The sequence below is a fragment of the Punica granatum genome, chromosome 5 (genome assembly GCF_007655135.1).
Source record: "Punica granatum isolate Tunisia-2019 chromosome 5, ASM765513v2, whole genome shotgun sequence".
Lineage (NCBI taxonomy): Eukaryota > Viridiplantae > Streptophyta > Magnoliopsida > Myrtales > Lythraceae > Punica > Punica granatum.
This window is the reverse complement of record NC_045131.1, coordinates 25,743,011-25,758,056: the sequence shown is the minus strand read 5'-3', so window position 1 is coordinate 25,758,056 and position 15,046 is coordinate 25,743,011. Positions and strand designations below refer to the sequence as shown.

The 15,046-nt window shown below is 39.4% G+C and overlaps 2 protein-coding genes across 2 annotated transcripts; both read left to right on the top strand.

Annotated features, from left to right (window-relative positions):
- Positions 1-161: 161 nt before the first annotated feature.
- On the top strand, positions 162-5,989 carry LOC116208743 (uncharacterized protein At4g18490). Its single transcript, XM_031542293.1, has 15 exons — positions 162-426; positions 864-924; positions 1,109-1,235; positions 1,550-1,738; positions 1,869-2,633; positions 2,872-3,045; positions 3,120-3,212; positions 3,599-3,790; positions 3,882-4,068; positions 4,177-4,244; positions 4,335-4,392; positions 4,523-4,693; positions 5,402-5,512; positions 5,598-5,650; positions 5,733-5,989. The coding sequence occupies exons 1-15, from the start codon at positions 415-417 to the stop codon at positions 5,743-5,745; spliced, it is 2,274 nt and encodes a 757-aa protein (XP_031398153.1). The 5' UTR covers positions 162-414; the 3' UTR covers positions 5,746-5,989.
- Positions 5,990-6,169: 180 nt separating this feature from the next.
- LOC116208744 (F-box protein At5g07610-like) lies at positions 6,170-9,127 on the top strand. The gene has a single exon (XM_031542294.1). The coding sequence runs from the start codon at positions 7,760-7,762 to the stop codon at positions 8,969-8,971; it is 1,212 nt and encodes a 403-aa protein (XP_031398154.1). The 5' UTR covers positions 6,170-7,759; the 3' UTR covers positions 8,972-9,127.
- Positions 9,128-15,046: the final 5,919 nt, after the last annotated feature.

Sequence of the window (15,046 nt, the reverse complement as noted above, 5' to 3'; positions counted from 1 at the left end):
AAGGCCCAACTGTGACTGGGCCGGCCATGTCTCCAGTCTCCTGGGCCACCATAAAAGCACCTGGTCCATGTGGGCTGCCCCAATAGAGAGAGGGCAATCGGGTCTCGGGTCTGACCGGATTGATAAGACCCGCATGAGCTCCGTCTTCATCTTCTCCATCTCCGCGGGAGCGTCCTCTGTTTCTTCTTTCTCTACGTTAGTCTCCTCTGTTTCGGCCGTTGGTGCTGCTCCGGTTTCCTTAGCCATTGCCGGAGCGATCGTTGTTCGGGAGCGGAGCTCGCAGCTGCCGGTTCCGTTCCGAAACGACCAGCGAGTGGTAAAGTGGTCTCCGTTTGTAATCCTGACGAGCCTCCAGTTCGTCTGGTCGATTTGAGCGAACCGAGTGCATTGCAGCCGACCTCCTCCGCCACTGTGATGACCAGGCAGGTAGGGACGGACTTTTCTCGTGTAGTCGAGTTTACGATATGCTGGATTAGGTAGAGCTTTGCCTTCACTGTCTTCAACTGCTTTGTCTGAAGCAACAGTCGGCCACCAAGGTAGTCGAGGAGCTCGTGTGTGTCAGTGTGCATAATGTAGATCCAAAAATTAGTAGTTCAGGCCGTTGAGTTTGACTAGAAGTATAGGTAGGGAAGAGGGGAGAGAATCATATTCTGAGGGAGGCCATAGTCGGCCAAAGACTGGTCTGAAATGGTGGAGTTTGGGCTGAGTTGGCCCTCTAGTGGTAGCGAAAGAGAACGACAGAGATGGAAATTATTCGGTTTATGGTTTCTGTTTGGATGAATAAACCTCACTCGATTGCCATAATTGCAATTGTGCTGCCATTATCTCTATTAAGAATCAAAGGGTTTGCTTTTTCCTTGCAGATGGCAGAACCAGAGAAGGAAAGTTCCTCTGTTCAGTCAAAATCGAAGAAAGGACTGCTAGGTATTTCATTGTTATTTGGAATTGAGCTCGTCAGTTGTGTTATCTTCTTTATTGTGTGGCTGGAACATAAGATTTCATTGTTGAGCTTTGTTTCGAGGACCGGCAGAAGTTTTGATAAATCTTCAGGGCTTTGTGTCTTTGATTAGATTGTTCTTATTTAAGTCTTGATTCCAAAATTTGACAGACGAAGAAATTGGAAAGGAATTTCTCAGCTCCTGGAAGTCCATGTCTGTCACTGAAGATGATGGGATGGACTTTAGCTTTGAGACTATCGGAAAGGGCAAAAAGAATGCATTTAACTTCGATAAACTGTGAGTATAACGAATTTTCTATGTTTCACTGTAAAATAGATTGCTCGTATGGACTTTTGGGTCATGTCTAATCCTTAGAACCTTAATTTATATTCATTATTTTCTAAGAGGAATGCTCAAAGCTCTTGAACTATATCATCGTTCTAGCTTTTCCGCATGTAATCTAGCCTTTTAAGCTGCATTAATTGCATATAGCGACACTTTCAATAATCCATGTTATTTATTTTTACCTATATACGCTTACTGCTGGTTCTTATGCAACTTACATTTAGGTAAAACAGTATAATGCACGAACTAAGTATAGTATTTGACAGGGACATGGATTTTAATCTGGATGGTGATTTTAGCAAGTTATCCACATTCAAAGTTGACATGCCAGATATTGATTTCTCTTGCTTACCCGAGGAAACTGCAAAACCCAAGGAGGGCAATGCAGAAGAATCCTCTGTCAGAAATGGTGAAAGGAAAAAGGAAACCTTTTCCTTCTCCTTTGGTTTTAACGGGTGAGCTAGCTTAAGCTTCTCAAATGCGTGTTCTGCAGTAATTTGACCTGATATCATGTCATGCATTTTCCTAAGGCGGTTTATTTTCCACCCTACTCATAGCTTACCGGAACATCTTTCTTTTATTCAGGATGGATAACTTTGACTTTGACTCTGGCTTTACAAAAGGAGTAAAGACTCCCAAAAAAGATTTGATGACCAAAGAAGTTGCTTCGGTTAAACTAAATGATCAAGGCACTAACATCCACCTAAGTGGAGATTTCGCTGTTTATGATGATGATGGAAAAAAGCTTCCAGCTATGATGAGCATGGAAGCTTCACAAGAGGTTGGTATTGGCGCTAAACATACTTCATTGAGAACCAACTCCTTGGGATCTGCAACCTTTCGAGTTAAAGCTCTACAAAATGAAGAAAGAGCTTGTTTAGATACGCAAATGGGTGGCTCTCCTGAGGAATCTGATCAACAAGGTGACTTATTGGAGAAAAGTGTGCAGACAAGATTGTATGTACAAAATGAAGATACAATGACCCAGAAGAGTGGTTCGGTGGTTCCAAAAGAAGCCTGTTCTCTCGTTAAAGTACCAGACAGCCATACTGGGAATGACCAAAATATCTGTGATAACATGGTAAATGAGGATGTACCATATCCTGGAAACTTGCAGTCAATGGACCCATGTGCATCAGATTCTGCTAAATCGGTGAATGATGCTAAGAGGAACCTGCTCGATATTGGTACCTACAGTGATTGTATGGGTAGTAGTGAACATGACCAAGGTCAATTAGATATTGAAGACGCAGCCACGTCGAATGTTTCGAAGAAAACACTGGGTGATACCAAATTTGAGAAACAGGATGAAAACTTGGTGAAAAAGCTTGATTTGGCTACAGTAAATAGGTCAGTTTACCAGCTACCCCTATCATAGTATTCATGGTCTACTGATTGATCGTCAGTGGACATGGATGTGAAAAGAAAAGCATTCAGGTGTATCTGTTGCCAATTGCCAAATGCATTTTGAAACATGAAAAAACTTTTTCCTGGTTGTCCAGATGGCCATAACTTTCATCAATTACAAGTAGAGTAGGTTGACTTTGATATCAGTGTCGTATTATCTTTTTCCCTTACCCATGTACAGGGAGGCTGCAGCAAATAAAATGATGCCAACCAATAATAAGGAGTCTGGGCGTGTATGCTCAAAGTTTTTCAAGAGACTAAGAGATACTGGAAATTCAGATGCGGAACCAAGACTTATCCAGCTAGGAAGCAAAAAAGTTGGTGGCATAAATACAAATTCAGCTGATGAAATGAGGTAGTTGATACTTACTTAGGTTATGAGAATACATGATTCTTTACGAGCAAATATATTAATTCTGTTCTTCGCAGAGAAGGCTCATGTAAAGATACATGGCTAGAAACCAAACTGGACAATAATGTGGCTGGGATTTCAAGGATTGGCAGCAGCAGAAATAAATCTGGGTAAGACAACTAAAAACTACATTTATGACATAAACGCGGACCTTGACAGCATCTAATGAACCTTTTACCACCTCAGAGCAGCATCTAACAATACGGGGTTTGGAAAGTTAGTTTTATGATAAACTGATATAGCCTCACTTTGCATGAGCTTTTCTGATATTCTTGTAATATTATTTATTCCCAAAATCTTGTTCCTTTTTCTATCAAGAAAATGCTAAATCTGTTGGTTTAACTTCTATGTAAACAGGCATATTCGTCCTGCTTCTGGATTATAAGTGTGTCAGTCATTCCAGTTGTATCATTTGATTCTGGAATTTTCATGTTCCTTAGCATTTCTATCGGATCTTTTATTCAAGTGTTACACTAACTGGATTTTTCATGGGTAGCAGCTCGTCGAATAGCTCAAGCTCAACAGAGACATCAAAGACACCGGGTAGTCAAGCTTGTGTGGATCCTGAACGTACTGGTTTAAGCACTGAAGCTCCTGGAAGCACCAGGATCATGAGTCTAGACAGAAAAAAACTTCACTCAATAAATGCTACGACAACACGCAACCTTTCTAGCTTGAGCATTAAGAGGTTTGATCCCAATATAAGCCCCTATCCCTTAATGTCGAACCATTCATGGGGTAGCTTCGTAAAAGTCTTACAATCACATATTTAAATGAAGGGCCCCTGGAAGTGCTGTAGAACAGCCGGCTTCAAGACCACTAGCTGGAGCCACTTCAACAAAAGCCCCTGAAGAAGTTACACAGTCACAAAGAAATTCTGGAAAACTAATACCACTGCCTGGTGGTAATCCAGAAAAAGAGAAACAACTGACACTTACATCATCTCTGAAGAGGAAAACATATGAGGTTCCATTTCCTTAACATAACCTTACTTCAATTCGTTCCTTTAATATGCTGCCTGGGCACTCAAATTTAAATATTTGCAATAAATGATTCTCAAGAGCTGTTCTGCAGACAGCGAGCACCAATACGATGTCTTGTAGCCCTCTCAAGCGGCTCTCTGAGTCACCTGTTCAAAGCCGGTATTTTCTGCTTGTGGTACTCAGTGCTGCATTGCTCATACGAATGGTTTTGCTGGAGTAATTTGCGCATTTTCTTCTTCATTTTTGCAGAAGTTGCAAAGAGGCATCGCCAAAATTAGTTGTCAGCGGACAAATGAAAGAAGTATCTGTACAGCCTCTTGCTTATTATTTGCAATTGCTGCTTCAGTATCATTTTCATTTTCTGCTAAACTTTAGTGGTTATTGAGTGTAATTGTTTGTAGTCAAGTTTCTCGATTGATTGACAATGTTATTGTCAGGTTTTCTTTGAGAACAAGGGAGATGTTAAGAGCAGGAATTCATTAGATGACTCTTCACCTCAAGTGGAGATCTCAAGAGTGAAGAACATGGTAGACTACGAATTTACAGCATTAGTGGAAAATGATGGGAATGTTGAAGAGGCTGAGGCGTATACAAAGGAGCTCGAGGATGTGAGTAAACTCTGCCATCATTTAGTTATTGTTTATATGCTTCCTGGTCCCTCTCGAGTCATAACCAATACGATCTAGGGCATGCTGATTCTAGCTGTCTGCTTCTTTGGTAGTGTAAAAATGTCGAGCATAGAATACTGAATTGCAATACTGCCAAAACCAATAGAGCTTGCGCCTTCAGAAGTATTTGCTGCAACTAAAACGTATTCTGCAACCACTAGGGCAAAAGCTTGACTTGTGAAATAGACCTAATCATGGGCATGGCAGCCTTATTGGCTGAGAGGCTCAGCCTGAACCTGGCCATGCCTGGGTAAAACAAGGCCCCCTAGGCTGGACTGGATGAAAGGACCTGATATAAAGTTTAGCCTTGGCCTGGCGACACAATTGGGGTCACATCGACAAATATCTTTTCCCATTTATTTATATATTTTTCTACTTACTTATGTATTTTGTGCAAAGAAAACTAATAAATTTAGGTGGTATCACCGGGCTTAGGCTTTACATTTTGATGCACTAATGTGGTCCTGATAAGACTCTAGACTGGATAGTTGGTCTAGCCAGGCCTGGAAAGACGGCATCTGCCTTATCATAGCCTGGCCAGAGGGCCGTCCCATGGTCAGATTGTCAAATTGCAGGAAATATCCCTGATTGCCTTTATCATTTGAAATTTGATAAATCTTTGCTTTCTTTTGGTTTGTTATCTTGCAGTTATGCAACATGCTTAAAAAGAAGCAGGATGAAGCCAAAGAACTTCTGGTTCGGGCAATTGTGAATAATAACCACCTACTGATGCTTAATCATCCTATATTTGAAGAAAAAATATCCTTCTCGTAATTTCATTTTAGGTTCCGTTCGTCTTTTGCTTTGAGCAGCCCTATCTTGTGATTCCTTCACTGTCCAAAACATTCGCAGTGTTCAGAAATTCGCATCCGAACTCATGGCCACACAGACCGGCAAGTAAGCATAATAGGAAAAGGTATAATCTCACAGTCATGTCATCCTTGTCCCATTTAACCCCTCCCTATCTATGCTTTGGCAGCCGTGATCACTGATGAGAATTTTGGTGCGCTTTGCTTCCGTTTCCAAGCTGAGATGCAACAGGTTCAGTGTCATTTTATGTGACGAAATAATTGCTCTCCTATATTGATTTCTGATGTTAGCTAGAGATCAAGAATGAGAACTGATCTATGTAGAAAGATCTCATACTGGACTTGAAGTTACGGTGCTTCAGAAATATGTGGATATCGTTAATATTGGAGGATGTGGCCTTTGTAAGTACGCACGACTTTTGACGTAGATTTCCTGATGGGAGAAGATGGACAGGTTATTCGTGATTATATCACAAACGGCTTTCATCGAAAATCAGACAAAAAGAATTAGTGAGGGCAGTAGTTGATTGAAGCCAACATCATATGTGGTTTTTATCGTAAAATCTCGATAAAAGGCATTTGTATATGGAGGAACACAAAGCAGCAAGAGAAGTTCGGGATTGAAAACAGAAAAAAAGTACAAACAAAAAATATAAAGTAAAATTAACGCATGGAGATTAGAGACGAGCTGAGGTCTGGAGGCATTTATGTTTTTTTCATACTTCTATATTCAGTTGGGCGAGACCGGACATAGAAGGGACGACCATTCCGGCGACATGGCAGGTAATTTGATGGAGGAGTAGATTTCTGACTCCTTCCACATTTCTCTGAAGAGTGGCTCCATGCAACTCCCCCAGTCGATAACACGTTTTAGTGAGTCTTGTTAGGGACCCAAGAACCCCGATTGTCGCAATGCCAATCTTGGAAGATATACGGGGGGAGGAGAAAGACCCTAAAATATTGGGGTGCCGTCGTCGAACACGTTGGCAATAAAAGGGGCATCAACATCGTCAAGGGCGTTTGATGAGTCCAGAAGCAACTTTGTACCTCTATCATTGTGGTCATAAAAGGGGAATAAGATGCTGTGTGGTAATATTTTGCGACGTTTAATGCGTTTGATTTGTTAGAGTGATTTTAAAATCATAATTTTGATTTTAATTTTGATTTTGATTGTGGAAAAAAATAAATGAGATAGTATTATAAATTTGACTTGGGAAACGTGTGTTTTTGTTGTTTAGTGGATAGAGTTAAAATTAAAATCACGATTCTAAAAACACTTTTAAATTTCAAACACTTTTAGATTTTTGAGGATCGAGTTTAGGCTGGACATGAAGGGGCCTGGTTGCGGGGCACATCGAGGTGCAATTGGATGCTGTGCCAACGATGTTCTTTTCTGGGATTTTCAATGGCTTTAATTTTGCGTTTATTGTTCACGCTCAAATTCGCACGAGCGGCATGATGGGTTTGTTAGAGTCCTTTTTGTCTCATAAATCAATTTGGTGGGCCCGTTTGATTTCAGAATCATGATTTTAATTTTAATTCTACCCACTATATAATAAAAATACACGTTTCCCAATTCAAATTTATAATGCAATCTCATTTGTCATTTTTCACAATCAAAATCAAAATCAAAATCAAAATCAAAGTTATTTTAATTTTGAAACCAAACGGACTCACAAACTATATATGTGAATCCGAATTGGAGAATTGAAATTCATGGGTGAATTTGCTCCGTTTTCACCCAAACATACTTTATTTTAAATATAATAATAATAATAATTGTTCTTTAAAGTGGAAATTTTAAAATCATAATTGTGAATATCTTTTCAAAATTTATCTGTAATTTAGAATATAACCAAATCAAGAAAACACCAGGGCCGTTACGCCAGTTTAGGATACAGAATAACATCATAAATCGAGTAGAACACATAATTTCCTAATCAAATATCTGAGATATTGTTTTTTGTAATCAGACATAATCAGCTTAGGAAACAGAAACAGAATCACATCAGGATTCTATTTAAAACACGTAATAATTTCCTAATCTATAACTATTACAGACGATTCTGTTGGTTTACCCATATATATATATATATATATATATATATATATATCTGGGCAGCCTTCGGAATATGATCCTTACGCACCAAACAAAATCTATTCCTCTTTGAAGCCGCAGATTTTCAATCCACTAACAATGCCGCAAGCTGATCGATTGAGCGACAACCTCATCTTCGAGATCTTGACTCGCGTGCCGCTGGAGACTGTGGGGAGGTGTAGAGCGGTAAGTCAACAATGGAACAGAATCACGTACGAGCCAAGCTTCATGGATCTCCATCCCCCTAGAACCCGGACTATCGCCGGTTACTTTGTCCAGGGCTCGGTTTATTGCAACTACTGGTCGGGGTTCGTGCCAGTAGCCGGGGAACCACTTGACATCTCCCTCGGTTTCTTGCCCCAGCCCGTGAGGATCGAGGCATGTGATCGTGGGATACTGCTCTGCAGGAAGAGACGGAGCGACAGTGCACCTTACGTCCCGCAGTACTATGTGTGTAAGCCGAGTACTAAGGAATGGGTGAGGATACCGAACCCGAAGACCAAGTACCCCACGGTAATAACCTCCATGGTGGTGGTCAGATCGAAACCCAAATATCTCCACTACAAAATACTTCGAATCTCGAAGCACCAGGCGCAGTCTTATGATTGGGAGCTGCTCCGGTGTGAGATTTTTGACTCGAAGGACTGGACCTGGAAGCGACTCGCAGACATGAATATTCTGGACGAGTATGTGTTTAGTTCTTATCAGAATCCAGTCGTGGTTGGAGGAAGAGCTTTCTGGCTCACAATGAAGGGATACTTGTTCATGTTCGATATGTTCAAGGAGACCTGGCGTATCTTACCGGAGCCGATTGCGGGTGTAAATAAGGAGTATAACCGGCATGCACGACTCTTGAACCATGAAGGGAAGCTCGCCCTGCTATTAACGGGTATGGACAGCTTCTTCGAACTCTATGTCATGGAGGATCTCCGTGGCCCACTCTGGGGGAAAAGAAACAGTGTCTGTTTGGAAGAGATGGGCCGCCCACTGGCACTTTACAGTGCTAATGTTGCTCTGACGCAAGGGTTTTTCAAGGTCTCACTTTGCAGATCCTGGCCTGGCCAAACTGCCAATGTGTTCATGACGAAGTGCGTGAGGGTCGAACAAGTTTTTCCGTTCTTTTCGGACTCAGAGCCGAGCAATTTCGCGGCTCCCACCAAGCATTTCCACGAAATCACCACGCGACATCATAATGCTTTGGGAGGCAGTTCTGTGAAAACATCTCGGGGGAGGCGGATCGGGATGCCATACAAAATGATTCTGATATCTGCATTTTTTCTAATACTAGCAGTTTGTTTTCGTAATAGATGAGACTTTCTAGCAGTTTGAGTTGTGGCTGGACACAAAATCTTACTCGTCGGGCTGATTATACAAGTATCTTTTTGGATGTGCAATATTGGCATGAGGATGCTACTTGAGTTACAAGTCAAAGTCTTGCCTATTTGAACTCGATTGATTTGAACATCGTCCCAGCTTCGTACATTAAATAAAATTCTCATTATTATAGATCGATTATTATGCTCTTATCCTCATCCCACATTTGGTGGCCGCGTGATATAGGAGTAGTAATTGGGATTCGACTGGATATGATTTACCTAGTAACTGATAATCTTAACGAAGGGTACGGACTTGATATAGGGACAGGAAATAAAGCTAATAATGCAGACCCATTAGTTCCACTACTGCTAATCAAATCTAGGACCCTTTTGGTTCTGTGTCGGTACCTTGGGCCAGTACTGCACGAAAACTCTTAATTTCATTGATTAAGATTAGCATAATATTTTATTCATAATAATACACTTGCCCATGCTATTGGATTCAATCAACATAATAATACACTTGCCCAAACTATTCTTCTTCCCTTTTAGCAGTAAATTTATTGAGAATTAAAAGTAAAGAGCAAAAAATACAAGACATGCGCTAGTAAACATCAAAATCTCGGTTCTAACTTTTAAAATCTTACAGTTTAAAAAAGATGGTGTAGTGTAGTGACATATCCCCTCGCCTGTCACTTAAGAGGTTCCATGTTCAAATCTCATAGTGCGACAACCCGGGCCCCTTTATTAGTTATTAGAATTAGAATTTTTATTTTATCGTACTAAGATTATAGGCCTCTTTTTTTCTGTATGTACCTTGGTATCTAGAAATCTAACAGGTTCTGACTAATCTAATTCGAGCTGGATCGACCCACTAAAGGGTACAATTTCCACAATCAAAGATTTTCTCCATTCGTAAAACTCAAACTTGAAGCCCATAGGCCTCCTTTGTAACCGATAAAAAGAATCTTACAGTTTTCAGATTTTACTTTTGGTGGCAAGTCAACTTACCATAGAAACTTAACTTTGATAAAATCGAGTGGAAATGCAATTTTATTTATAAAAAACGATAGACAATTAGTCAAAATTGAAACTAATACATTCCCATTTTTAATCCAATGTAGGTGCAATTAATTGAATCTTATTGTCAAGTGAAGACTAATCAGATTTGTCATGTTAGACCGTTAGCCTCCCCGGCAACACTTTAAGGAACATTCAGACATCCAATGTTGTCATAAAAATTTGAGAAAAAAGTGGAATCTGGTGATTTTTTTTCTAACAAAAGTAATTTTTGCTGTAAAATCTGAAGAAAAAGAAAAACAGTCATTAATTTCTCAGGTACGTTTTCTTTTGTCTGGTCCTATTTTATAATCTACATATCCAGTATCCACAAGACGCCAGATAAAACAAGCTCGGATCGACACGGACCCCTCATTAATAAAAAGATAAATAAAAATCTTATTAATTATCCTCAATATTTTATATGAATCTAATAAAAAACAAAGAAAGGAAGGAATACGAAAATTCACATTGTCGAAAATTAAGCTCGAAAAGGCGCGTATTATGGTATTACGCCACTTTTTTCTTTTCTCTATTCTTTTTTTTTCCTTTGATAAAATATAAGGCATTACACCTCATTTCTCAATTAGGCTTGATTTTTATTTCTTTTACTTTTTACGTTAACAGCGGTGGCAGGTTATATCATGCTGAAACCATGCGGGCTCGTCCTAATTTACTATATATACTGCGCGATAAAAGGGGAAAAAAGAAATAAGAAATGGAAAAAAGAAGTTACTTAGTAATGCTCGGCCATTCCGTTTTGGCCATTCCCCCAATATAAAAATTTTGAAGCCTATGAGAGGAGAAAACCTTATATATAAAGACTATACCATGTGACATATAAAACCTTATATATAAGGACTATACTACGTGACACATACCACAATTCAATAGGGGTTCTACAAATCATCAAGAGTTTTTAAAATTATTATAAAAGAATCTATTATTAATAAAAACAAAATTTTTGGTCAAAAGACGGTGTAGTATAATGGTGGACGCCCTCATCCAGTAATCAAGATGTTCTAAATTATATACCCAGTGGGACTACCCATACTTCTTTATTAGTTATTAAAATTGTGTCTCCCTTGTAACAGAATTTTTTTTTAATATTTATTGTTACACAATACCACGTGATATATCAGTTACATACAAAACTTTTTAGCGCAATGGCGCATGACTTCACCCAGTAACCAAATGATTTTGGGTTTGATACTTTTGATATTTCATTGTATTAGGCCCGTGCATCCCTTGTATGAAAATAAAAAGAAATTTGTTTTTTGAAGCATAGGTTACATGTAAAAGGTTATAGCACCGGTTTTGATATCATCCATTATCAATGCACTTTTATATTAGTTCAAGACCTTCTAGCGCAATTACACATGACTTCACCCAATAATCAAAATATTTCGGGTTTGATACTTGTTGAGGGACTACCTATGCCCCTTAATAATTATTGAGATTTTTATTTCATTGTATTAGGTTTAGTGCCTCCCTTGTATCCAAGAAAAAAAGAAAAACAAAAAAGAATTTGAAGCTTAGGTTACGTATAAAAGGTTATCGCACCGGTTTGATACTATCCATTGTCGATGCACTTTTATATTAGTTTTTACTTTCAACTTTAACTTTCCCTAATAATATGGATTTTATCCTGAATACAGGGATGAACTAAAGAGAGACTGAAACAAAACCCTAAACTCTTAAACTCGAAATTCTATACAAGTTCCCCTCTTCTCAGCATAATAGAATCTTGTCCTTGATCTGTCCGTCCCTCAAGTATATAGACTAGAGAACGACATTGGTTTCATCTAAAGGGGAGCAAGTACGTACTGCGTGTATTATTCAAATATTAATGAAATTTCTAATATACGTCTTCTAGCGATGATTTTCTTATTCTTCTCTTTAAAGACCTCACTCTTAAGTTTAAATCCTACATCCATCCTTGATGGATACACCTCTAAACTCTGGATCCATGACAATGATGCGGGTTTATGTAACCTTTTTCGCTATATGCTAAAATGACATAATCCAATTGTCGGGTAGAAATTCCTTTCTCCCCCCCTTCTTTTGTACCAATTGTCGGGTAGAAATTCCTTTCTTCCCCCCCTCTTTTGTACCAATTCCTTTCTCCCCTCCTCTTTTGGACCAATTCTTTTCTTCCCCCCCTCTTTTGTACCAATTCCTTTCTCCCCCCTCTTTTGTACCAATTGTCGGGTAGAAATTCCTTTCTTCCCCCCCTCTTTTGTACCAATTCCTTTCTTCCCCCCCAATTGGTAGAAATTCCTTTCTTCCCCCCCTATTTTGTACCAATTCTTTTCTTCCCCCCCCTTCCCCCTTCTTTTGTACCAATTGTCGGTTAGAAATTCCTTTCTTCCCCCCCTCTTTTGTACCAATTCCTTTCTTCCCCCCTCTTTTGTACCAATTCCTTTCTTTCCCCCCCCTTCTTTTGTACCAATTGTCGGGTAGAAATTCCTTTCTTCCCCCCCTCTTTTGTACCAATTCCTTTCTTCCCCCCCCCCCCCCCCCCCCCCCCCCCCCCTTTGTGGGGGTTATGGAGAAGCTATGAGGCTGGTATGAAAAATGAAAAGTTTAATAAAGTACACATATAGTCATTCAAAATCGAACCTAAATCAATTGATTCTTTTTTTTTTCAATGAATTTTTCTTTTCGGTGGATAAATCTCTTGATTGTTAAGTAAAGGTATGTGTCAATATTATAATTAAACCGCTTTTCTCGGTAAAATTTTTATTTTAAACTGTGGATTCCATTAATAAGACTAAGGATTTCCTTTAATCATATTGGTAGGTCTAATTAAGTAAATTACACGTATTTCGAGTAAATTGTACGTATTTTGAGAAATTAAATGAGGTAAAGTACTAACATTCTCTTATATAAATTTCCTACATTTGAAGTAAACTACATGGATTTAAAAGTCTATATTTACACTGTAAGTTTACTATATAAATTTAATTTTCGTTTTGGCCATTGCCCGTTTAGTATACCTACTTAAAAAAAAGTATATTAAATAAATTTTGCAGAATGTTTATGTCAACACCCCATTTTGGTCCACCGACTCCAAAGGGACAAAATCGTCACTTTGTCACCCCGTATGAGGGAAGTATTTCTAGTAAATTGCTCGAGCATTCATGGCCTTTGAAAAATGGCATTTTTTTCGAATTTAACATATATTTTATAAAAATACTTTTTATGGGGTGTCTTTAAATTTCAAGCGCGTCGATGTCAATTTTCAAAATCCGGGAAGAAAACTCAAGGCCAGAAAAATATTTTATTGCATAATATTGATTCGTAAATTTTTCTAAACACAATGCCGGTCCCGGATCATTTTTTGGACATCCAATTACAAAGACGAGATTTTGATCTCTACGCGCATTAAATTTGAATTCCCTATTTAAAAAAAAAAGCTAGCCGCAACTCTTTCGGCAGGGGGGACTCCTCACGAAAGACTCTTAGCTCACGGAGGCTGAAAAAAAAAAAAAAGTCCTTCAGCTTGCTCATTCTCCGAAAAAAAAAAAAGGTTCACGGCGGAAGAAAACCCGAAGCTCACAAACTCTCTCGAAACCCAGAGCTCGTTCTCACCTCGACTCCCTCAGCTCGGACGCACACGGCCGCCCGGATTCCTAGCTCGTCCTTCACCCGAATCACGTCCTCTCTCCTCGATTCCCGGCGTTCGTTCTAACCGGGTCGAGTTCCATTTTTTTTGACGCACAGGGAGCGCCCGTGAACGCCAGCAGCCCAGCTCGTGGCGGCCCGGCCTAGTCCCAGCGCCCGCTAGCACTAGCCAGCCCGTGTTCAGCAGCGGCCCGGTCGCCTCGGCCCACTTGGCCCAATCCAGTGGATCTCAGCCCAGTTCGGTCCAGCAGGCCCATTCGGCCCAATCCAGCCAAGTCCACCCCCACCGGATCTCGGCCCATCACGGCCCGGCCTAGCTCGTCCAACATTTTTATTTTTTTATTTACAGAACCGCCCCTCAACTTCCAAAACTAGGTAAATTCTCAACTTAGTGGCATGCTTAGGGCTCTATTTCTGAATATTAATGTTTGCTTGGGTGGATATGATGTGAAATGAGCGTTCTTGGGTTGCGTGGGTGATCAGATTTGTCCCAAACTCGATTTTACAAACTTTCTATATTGTCTCATTTCAGTCCTGAGGATGCATTTTATTTTTTTAGATTTGCCCCGAATTTTAAAAATCGCTTCAGTTGAGTCCCGAACATTTTAATATTTCCCAATCCGTCCTTGAATTTTCCAGAATTTTTCAATCATCCTAAGGAACTTTTCAAATTGTTTCAGTTTAGTCTCGAGGCTATTTTCCGCCTTTTCAGATCTGCCCCGAATTTTAAAATTCCTTTCAGTCAAGTCCCAGCCATTTTTACCATTTTCCAATCAGTCCCTGAATTTTTCAGAATTTCTAAACCTATTCCGGGAACTTTTCATATTGTTTCAGTTCAGTCCCTGGGGCATTTTTCACTTTTCAAATCAGCCCGAACTTTCAAATTCATTTCAAAAAAGTTCTGGCACATTTTCAGTAATTTTTACACAGTCCTTAATTTTTTTAGAATTTTCAAATCAGTGCCCCAAACTTTATCCGAATTTTCCAATCAGTCCTTGTTCTTTTAAAATTATTCAATGCAGTCTCTGGACATTTTTTAAAGATACTCAATCCTTTCCTACTTGGATTCCCGACGTGTGTGCCCCGCTCAAATAATTTTGTTTCAGTAATCATATGTATATAACATGACAATGTGTGTTTTTTTATGTTTTTCTGCTTCTATGAGTCGTTGCCGTTTTATCGATTCCGTTAATATTATGTTTGTGTATGTTTGTATGTGTTTATCATGATCATGTCGGCACCGATTGCGTGAAATATGTATGTTTGTCGTGCTTGATGTGATAATGTGCTCTTGATTCGTGTTTAAGTGCTGTATTTTCTCGTTTTAATCGAAACCTCACATGAATTGGTTTAATCATGCAAACTCGGCCTAAAATCAAAATTT

Bases quoted from the DNA above. Each gene is read 5' to 3' on its own strand.
- LOC116208743 (XM_031542293.1), top strand. The intron at 3,046-3,119 runs GTAGTTGATACT...TGTTCTTCGCAG, and splicing joins AATTCAGCTGATGAAATGAG to AGAAGGCTCATGTAAAGATA. The intron at 4,393-4,522 runs GTACAGCCTCTT...TGTTATTGTCAG, and splicing joins GACAAATGAAAGAAGTATCT to GTTTTCTTTGAGAACAAGGG.
- LOC116208744 (XM_031542294.1), top strand. From the start codon at position 7,760: ATGCCGCAAGCTGATCGATTGAGCGACAACCTCATCTTCGAGATCTTG.